The 9,558-nt window shown below is 39.1% G+C and overlaps 2 protein-coding genes across 2 annotated transcripts; one reads left to right on the forward strand and one right to left on the reverse strand.

Annotated features, from left to right (window-relative positions):
* Positions 1 to 1,075: 1,075 nt before the first annotated feature.
* On the reverse strand, positions 1,076 to 2,658 carry LOC121972259 (putative serine/threonine-protein kinase). The gene is made up of 4 exons (XM_042523948.1): positions 2,558 to 2,658; positions 2,060 to 2,482; positions 1,534 to 1,963; positions 1,076 to 1,446 (listed from the first exon to the last, which is right to left on the reverse strand). Exons 1-4 carry the CDS (start codon positions 2,605 to 2,607, stop codon positions 1,120 to 1,122), a joined length of 1,230 nt encoding a protein of 409 aa, XP_042379882.1. The 5' UTR covers positions 2,608 to 2,658; the 3' UTR covers positions 1,076 to 1,119.
* Positions 2,659 to 3,137: 479 nt separating this feature from the next.
* LOC121969609 (RNA-binding protein with multiple splicing-like) lies at positions 3,138 to 9,106 on the forward strand. The gene is made up of 9 exons (XM_042519797.1): positions 3,138 to 3,295; positions 3,372 to 3,551; positions 3,647 to 3,722; positions 4,771 to 4,918; positions 5,013 to 5,130; positions 6,261 to 6,352; positions 6,488 to 6,557; positions 6,666 to 6,748; positions 8,056 to 9,106. The coding sequence occupies exons 1-9, from the start codon at positions 3,197 to 3,199 to the stop codon at positions 8,120 to 8,122; spliced, it is 933 nt and encodes a 310-aa protein (XP_042375731.1). The 5' UTR covers positions 3,138 to 3,196; the 3' UTR covers positions 8,123 to 9,106.
* The last annotated feature ends 452 nt before the right edge of the window (positions 9,107 to 9,558 follow it).

The raw sequence follows: 9,558 nt of genomic DNA on the forward strand, positions 1-9,558 counted from the left end.
CACCACCGACTGTTGTTTTGTGGTACAATAGATGCTAGGAGCGGATGAAATTGAGTCAGTAATGGAACCGCTTCAAATTTATTTGAAGCGGTTAGAATACGCTTTGGAAGGTCCCAAAAATCGGTTCTAAAGCTGTTGTTTTTTTGTAGTTGACTACACAAGGTGGTAAGCATTCATTAGATAGCAAAACCTGTGCAACCAAAAAGTCTTACCGAATGAAGCTGTGAGAGAAGTAGAGACGGGACTCAATCTGAATTTGTAAAATAACCCTTTATCTAGTAGCAAGTTGCTACGAACTTCATACGATGCAACTTCTGAGATGCAGCAAAATAACCCCGCCCCAAGTGATAATTTTTCAAGGTAGGAGCTACAAGTAACTCGAGTTGCCACCGAATAGGCCAAGACACAAGCTTCAGGGGGCTTCACAAAGAAAAAGTGGGGCTTTCACCTCTTGTGTGATGATGGGAAGTTTTTCAAAAGATTGAGCCCAACTCTGGAGAAAAAGAAGAATACCCCATCTTTCATTTTCTTCAAGTAAAATAAAAAAATGAAAGACTAGATATGAGAATTTAGTATAGTGAATTTGGACCAAGTTGGGACAAGGGAATGTGGAAAGTCATTTCGGAGAAGAAAGTAGGAATGAGAAAGTGTAGCCCACTCAAAAAATGACTCAAGAAACTAAGAAGGTCACAAATTAAATCGGGAGGAGAATGATTAGGACTGTCGTTACCGTTTGGAACCACTATACGATGGTCGACAGGAATCTTATACCGTTATACGTCCTCCTTATTCGATCCAATTCACCAATGGTGAAGTTGAACTCGGTGGATCTATACGAAGGAGCAGAAGTGACTCTGTGGCCATCAATAGATTTGACATGGAGAAATGAAAATGGATATTGGACAGACAAAGGAGACTAGAAGGTCACTAAGATCAACAACTGATTAAAATAGAAGGCATGCAGAATAAAAAGAACAGGCACTTACAGAGGAGTTGGAACACATGGGAGGATTTTAATCAATAGACTGTATCAAACATAAATCCTTACACCGAGTCCAAACAGAAATATGTATAGATGATTAAGTGTTACGCAATTTCATCAATAGGTAATTGGGCATTTCACATTAACCTGCCCTCTCTTCTGCCGCCCCATGTCTTCGCGTGCGGAGGATCCTGCGTCATCCGCACCGGCAACTCCCCAAACACGCCGTAGAAGCTGCTCGCCTCGTCTCCCTCATCGACCACCCTCTTCTGATCCCTCGCTCCACGCTCTGAAACAAAGAAGCCGTCCTCCAACTCCTCCTCACTTTGATCATCCATGGCCATCAGGTCATCGTTGTACCGAATGCTCTCCAACCTCGCCACCTCTCTCTTTACTCGCCCCTCATGTTTCCCCCGCAGAATCTCCACCACCTCCTTCATGTCAGGCCTTCTCTCCGCTTCCCCCTGCACTCCAAATTAACAATATTATTATTACACACACATCTGAAAACAATATCTGATAATTTAATATTGATAACGATAATAACGAACCTGCACACACCGCACAGCGGCCTCCACCACCCGCCGTAGCTCTGCCTCGTCGAACGCGCCCTGCAGGCGCGGGTCCACCAGGTCACCCACCCGCCCCCGGGCTATCAGCGGCTCGGCCCACTCGGTGATGGTGCGTTTGGCGCCGCCAGGGAGCTTCTCGATGGGTTTCCGAGCCGACACCACCTCCAGCATGAGGATGCCGAAGGAGTAGACGTCGCAGCTGTCGGAGACGCGCCCCCACATCGCGTACTCCGGCGCCAGGTACCCCAGCGTCCCCTTCACCCTCGTCGTCATGTGGCTGACCCCCTCCGGGATGAGCTTCGCGAACCCAAAGTCCGCCACCAGCGGCTCGAAGTCGGAGTCGAGCAGCACGTTGCTGGCCTTGATGTCCCGGTGGATTATGTGCGGCGTCACCTCGTGGTGCAAGTACCTGATCATGAAAATTAATTAATTATATTCGCTCTAATATCTACTAATTAATTAAGCAATTCAATTCTGAATAATATTAATTGAATTCATCACTCACACCAAAGCTTCCGCAGATCCACGGATTACGTTCATCCTCCTCCTCCAATCCAACTTCGCCCCGCCGGATCCGGATAAATGGCCGTGGAGGTGCGAGTGCAAGCTGAGGTTGGGCATGTAATCGTACACGATCAACCTCTGATCCATGGCGGCGCAGTAACCCCGCAACCCGAGAAGGTTCCGGTGCCGGACCCTCGCCAGCACCTCTACCTCCACCGCGAACTCCATCTCCGCCTTCGAGTTCATCGACTTGAGCTTCTTCACCGCGATCTGAAGACCATCACTGGTTTTGCCCAAGTAGACGCTCCCGAATCCGCCTTCGCCCAGCAAATGATCCTCGCTGAATCCGTTGGTCGCAGAGTAGAGCTCCTTGTAGGTGAAGATCCTCCAGGTGCTACTCAATCCGCCACTACTCACAACAATCCTGATTTCAATTGACGATTATATTAGAAAATCACACATCGAATTTGATTTCACGCAAGCACGCACGCACGCATACCCTTGATCCACCTTCTCGGATCGGCCACAACAAGACATGGACGATCCCATTTCTGGTTCTTCTCCTTCCTAGCTCCGACGCCTCGATCGGCTTGCTATGATTTGTTGTGCATGCGAAGGCTAAGTCGAGGACAAATTAAATGATGCGGTGCCTTAAATCGGCCGGGTTTTGGCCGGCTTGGGCGTATGCTGCAGCGACGGCATCCAAGTGATGCAGCGATGTCGAGTGTCAACGCCAACTCAAGGTGTCCGTCCAAGTAGCAGCAAATTCAACGGACGCGAACCGTGCCATTTGGAGATTAGTGAAGCTGACGATTGTTTATATGCACAATCCGAGGTCCAAAGCTTCGGTTTGATCGAAACAGGGCAGTTTCATGATTTCGACATTTTGTTCTTTTTAAAATTTTATTATTATTATTATTATTATTTTAAAAGCAATTTGTTTTTCAAAGCAAAAAAAAAAATCTCAATTTATCTTTGCCTCCCCTCTTTAAAATAATACACATTGGGCTTTCAGGTATGCCGTGTTTATTGGGCCCGTCGGCCCACTTAATGGGAACCCACTTAAGAAGCTACCGAGATCGAGCTGAGCGTCCCAATTCCGGAACTATCAGATCTAGGGTTTTACCAACAAGAAACCATGGCCGGCGCGGGGATGCACCCCTACCAGCAGCAGTGGGTACCTGCGATGGTCCCTCTCATCGCCGGAGAGCCTTCCGTCCGCCCTGCCGCCGACGAGGTATGCCCTAAATCTTGATTCCCTTGTGAAATAGAGCGAACTCGATATGTTTGTTTTAAATCCTCTGGTTTCGTAGGTTCGGACGATATTTATCACGGGGTTACCTGGGGACGTCAAGGAGAGGGAGCTCCATAACCTTCTCAGGTGGTTGCCGGGCTTTGAGGCCTCTCAGATCAACTACAAGGCGGAGTTGCCCATGGGTTTCGCTCTTTTCTCCACGGCTCAGCACGCCTTGGCCGCCAAAGACGCCATTCAGGTGACTAACGCAACCCTCGTCGTTGTCAGTGTGTTTTTGTTTATTTGGTCGCGTGCTGTGGTTCTTTGTTGATGTGAGGATATGGAATCCTTCAGGACTTGGTGTTTGACTCGGACATGGATTCCGTATTGCACACAGAGATGGCGAAGAAGAACCTTTTTGTAAAAAGAGGTCCGCCTTGTTAATATAGCTTGGATCGCTGATCTTTATAATAACTTACGTTGTCAACTAGTTTAGCTTCCATTTTTTTTTACTTATGCATGTGGAGTATTACGACGTACATAGTCTTGTATAATGCTCAATGAAGGATAACATGGCTTTAAAGCAATGAATTTTGGTTGGTATAGACTTCAATAAAGTTGGATAAACATAAATCAAATGCTTCTCTTGAATTTCAAGGGTAAATACAGAAGTAAATTTATTACATACTTTTTTAAAAGTTAATTTAGAAAACAAGCATTGTTCCTTCCAGCTATTTATGGTGATGGCTTATCCCCACAATGATCTCTATCCAAGGTTATGTTACTAGTAATTGTTTAGAGAGTTAATCATTTGAAAAATATAGTTTCTGTGTCACCATTAATTTGGAAGCTGAGGGTTCTTTTGGTTGCTGATTAAGGTTATCCGCATGTCTCTCTATTTTCTAGTTTCCTGATCCTTATTGGCATCATTATATCAATTTCTTTGCTCTCCGCGCTTTGTCTATCTCAACTTACTATTTGTTGATTACTGATCATGTTTTTCACTTTTTGTTCTGCATAAAATGGACATAGTGTTGACAGAAACGATTCAGGGAATGTTTAGCCATGACATTCTGAGTTCAATATTGTGGTAACTTTCAGATCTGGTTGGGAATAAATAATGTTTAAGCAAAAGTCAGCTCTTTGTTTTCTTCGCTTCATTTTCTGATGGTTTTAAAAAAGAATGATACTTTCCTTTGTTAGATATTTAAATTTGCCTGAAAAATAAGTGCAAATATATAAGCTATGCGGGTTCTTTCTACGTGCATTGAAGCTACTCTGTGACTAACTTTGCAGGACTTGTTAAGTTTGTATTCAGAGCAAAATCTACTTGTCATACATGTATCTATATTCAATCTATAGAAATTGGGTTCCATCTGGAAATTGATTATCGAAGTGTTCTCCTTGAGTTGTGATTTGAATGTATAAATTTTTAACATACCTAGTTTGTTTAATTTATTTTTCATTCTTTTGATTAGCTGTGGGATCTGAGTCGAGCTCTCTTGACCAAAGTAAACGTCTACGTACAGCTGGAGATTATACTACTCATGCAGGTTATGCAACACCACCTTTCCATCCCCCACCTCCCCCACCCCCACCACCTCCTCCTGTTTGGGCAACCCCAAGGTAAATTTACAGTGAGCTAATATGGACTGAGATAATTCTATTTTTTTCCTTTTATTTTTGATCTTATTTCTTTGTTGCAAACAATTTTGTTTAGCTATATTGCTTCACATCCACCTGCCACATATGATCCATATGGAGGCTACCCAATACCTCAAGTAGCTATGCCCACTCCAGCTCCTATGCCAGCACCTAATCGCTATGCACCTGTACAGGTAATTCATGTTGCCATTTACCAATAATTATTTACTTTATGAGCTAATAGCTTCATTTTTTTTATTTTTATCCTATCTCTCATAAATTTTATTGGTTTGTTTCTTGATTAAAAAGATCAATTAAAAAAAATCAAAATAAGATAAAGATGTTCCCAACTTTCTATTGACGTTTAATTTTATTAAAGAAGATATCACGACTACATTAAGTTGTGGAAACAAGTTCAAAGAAAGTCTAGAATTTCTCTCTAGATTATTGATAAATTTTGTTGCACTCTCATTTTAACAACTAAAAATTATTCTCTTTTATTTTATATTATTCAAATTTCTTACCAAGTAATAATCTACATCAATGATATGTTGACCGAGATTATTGTTCATGGCAACAAGCATGACTTATTCACATGAATTGCATACAATGATCGTATAGAAAAGTGACTTTTTCCCACCTATCTGCAAAGAAAATAAAGTAGATAAGTGAAATCATTGAATACAGTAATGAAGGCCAAAAATGGAAAAAAAAAAGTTAAATGAATAAATATGTTTAATTATACTTTGCGTCAGTCAAAGGTCTTATCATAGAAGACCTTGTACTATCTGTGTGGTAGTTGTTTGGCTAAATCAAGTCTTGCCATATCATCAGGTGGATACATTGTCAAGATGAAAATTTTCCTACTAAGGGTAAACATCAATAATTCCGAGTGTAATGAGAGTTGTGACATTTTTGAAATAAAAATTAAACAAATGTATGGAAACATTTATGATAGAAGATTAAATTTCAAATTATCTTGTTAAAATTTGGTCACAATCTGCATAATACAAATAAAGTTTTCCTTTTACATGAGTTACGTATGAATTTTATCATGGGGATTGGATGGGTTCCAATTGGAGGAAGTGGGTGTAACCAAAAAGGCACAGGATGGCACCTGCCATTTGATTCAAAACTTGAATTTGCAACAAAGTAGCAACCAAGTAATGGAAGAATGTCTAGGATTTCTTTCATTCAATTTTGTTAATTTTTACTAGAAATTTGTACAATCAGTGGACAGTTTATATGTGTTAGTTTGTTATATTTATCTAATATTCTTCTCAGTTCTTATTTTTTCTAGTACACTTTTCATGCATTCTTACAGAATACGAAAGATAATCCTCCATGCAATACTCTTTTCATTGGCAATCTTGGTGAAAATGTAAATGAGGAAGAAGTTAAAGCTCTTTTCAGCGTGTATGAATCTCAGCTTGATGCATAATTTTGCAAATGCTGTAATATGTATTCATTTTAGATTTTGTTGAATCTTCTACCTCACTTTGTCAAGTAATCATTTATTTGCTATACCCTTTATCGTTTTGTCATTCACAGCCAATCAGGTTTCAAACAAATGAAGATTTTGCGACAGGAGAGAAATACAGTTTGCTTCATTGAGTTTGAAGTAATTTATAAATTCCTCTTAGTCTGGGAAATATAACTTTATATGTGCAACTTACAGGATAGTTTTGACTCTTTTCTCTAATTATATCCTTTGTTTTCTCTAATTCAGGATGTTGTCAGTGCTAAAAATGTTCACCAAAATCTTCAGGGTGCACTTCTTGCTAGTTCTGGTCGCGGAGGCATGAGAATTCAATATCCTTTCTATAGCAGATTTTTTAATGGCAAATTTGTAATTGTTTATTGTCAAAATATGTTCAATTATTTTCATAATTTTCAATTATTGAACTCTGATTGGTTCCTTCCAATTTGTTGTCAATTATATGCTAATAAGTTAATAAGGATGACGCATGATACTTTTGCTGAACTAACAAATAGATCTTTGCCATTGCTATGATGCATAGAAAATCATTTATGCTTGGTTTTCTTTTCATTGCTAATGTTTGCTGGCTAACCATGCTATGTTTAAGTTTTCGCAGTGTTACATCTTCTGTTTATCTGTCATCTTTGGAATTAAGCATTATAGGAGGTCAAACCAAGTTTAATTTGGTTTTATGCCATCATTAAGAGAACTTTCTTATTTTTAATTTACTTATGACAGTTATATTGGAAGTAAACATTGTATCTGATCAAGCCAAGTATAACATGGTTTTATCTGAACATCAAGAGTGCTTTCTAACTTATGGTCTAGTACTTCGCTAAATTCGACTCGTGCAACCTAAAGAACTATTTTGTAGATGTTTGACCTTAACCAAATATGGCAACTGAGCTACACCTCCACAGGCGTATATTTGACTCAGTTTCTTGAGTTTCTAACAGTTGTTTAATGGTTATTTTTAACTGTTTGTTATTTTGACCAGTTTTTGTTGATATTTATGTGGTTTAGTTGTGAGTAGCAGTCTAGTTGCTAATTAATTTGATAGCCATGCCAGAATAGTGTTCTCTTGATATAAATTATCTATACATGTGATAACACTAACAATGCCAGTATAATGCTATGCTAATACTGTAACAATGCAATAACCATATGTTTAATCATACACGATAGATAAGAATACAAGATCAATCTAGCTTAACCACAAAAATGGCCTAGCTTGTTGCATATAGACCATAAATTATTCAGACATGCTTGATATTTCCTATTTTGCTGAGGTTTAATGAAAAGAATATAAGATCTATCTTGCCTACTCAAAGTACTTGGCTCACGTCTTGTAAACCAGAAAAAAAATGCATACAGACTTAGTGCTGCATATTTTGCTGTGCATAACTTTGACACTGACCCTGGTTGGTTGAGATTCTTTAGTTTTAAATTCTGTCAAGTTAAAGAGTTAACTTGTCTTCACAATTATAATTTTTATGTGCAATTGCAAGCAATGCCTTTGTTGTACTTAATGAATGATCCATCTCCAACGAGAACTTTATGTAATTATTTTATATACATTAACATGGATATGCATCCACTTATCTTCTGTGATGATTACGTTTCCTTGATTTTTTCAAACATTTTCAAAGAACCCTTTTGGACGACGGAAGGACTCAGCTAATGGCGCTTCAGCTGAACCTAATTGAACTCCTCCAATCAACATCTGAGACATATCTTTGCTCAGTTGCAGAAAAAAGATTACAGAACTGGAATGGATAGTATTGGTGTTTGCACTGTTTTATTAAATTTTTATAGCATCTTTGTTTGAATGAACCTGTTGGCATGACTCATGGGTGACATTATCATATATCATGATGCACAAATACTAAGGCATTTAGCTTGACTGGTAGTTGTGCATTGGCATCATTGACACGAATGACAAATTCCTCAATCTGCAGTTACATATTCATTAATATGATGTTTCGTTTACTTCGCATAAGCATTGTTGATTTTGTAGCTTATTATCTGCAGTTGAAGCACCATCTTTCTTAACTGAATGGTTGGCAACAACCATTCTTGCATAGTTTTTATTGCACTGGAGGAAACAAAGGTTCAAACTTCGTGCAATGGCATGACATGGCATTTCATAGCTACAGGCCATGGACCATCCCCATCATCCTTAGTCCAACTTCAGCCATTCATCATTCATGCTTTTCCTTAGCATGAAACTGACCAGTGTCTTTAGACCTCCAGGCTTCGGCTGTAAGGTCATTGTTTTTGCAGAATTTGGTGGTGTTCGGGAACACACTTCAGTTTCTATGATCTGGAATTCAGACATCAAGCTGTGAACTGTGAGCTAGCGAAAATTGCGTTTCTGGAAGCTGGTTTAGTACTATCCAACATTCATTGCCTTGATTCTATTAATGGAGAAGAATTGGTTGTACACAGGAAGGATTTTGGGGAAACCCTAAAAAGTGTGGTTGGATAAGTTTGACATTAGCTTTGTTAGTGCAAAAAGAGTTGAGTGTTTGCACTGAAAGCTAGATGAGATCAAGGTCCGTTTTTGATGCAGGTCATAATCGTTTGAGTGATAAGAAGATTGTAAATTTGCAGCTGTTCGTTGATATTTGTAAAAAGATGAGGAAACAAATTTAGGAATGTACAAGAAAGTGCACTCTGGTTTAGCCGTATATTTGTCTGGCGATTGTTTCTTCACAAATATGGTTTTTGCCAGTGATGATGATTTTGAAGAGAAAATAAGAGAGAAGCAAGGGGAGTGGATGCTTTTATCATATTGTGTTTCCTCAAGGTGTAACTCCAATGAAGGAATTTAAAATGTACGCAAATCTTTTGTAATGGATGATAAAGCGATATAATGCGAGATTGGATCATACGGTGAGGCATAAAAAAACAAGTAAACAAAATGACCATAAATGGCAATGTTAATTTTGATTGAATAAATACATTTACCAAAATTGCTACTTCAATTTTGCCCAATTTTATGAGCAAACTCGTTTTTCTTTTTTCGTTTCCTTTGTTTAGTTATGAGAAGGGTTTGTTTTGTTAATTGTCCACCTCAAGGGGCTTAGTATCACTCGCTTCATAATAAGATAGTAGATAAATCATAAAGTATATTTTATTC

Source organism: Zingiber officinale, chromosome 4A (assembly GCF_018446385.1).
Source record: "Zingiber officinale cultivar Zhangliang chromosome 4A, Zo_v1.1, whole genome shotgun sequence".
NCBI classification, from domain to species: domain Eukaryota; kingdom Viridiplantae; phylum Streptophyta; class Magnoliopsida; order Zingiberales; family Zingiberaceae; genus Zingiber; species Zingiber officinale.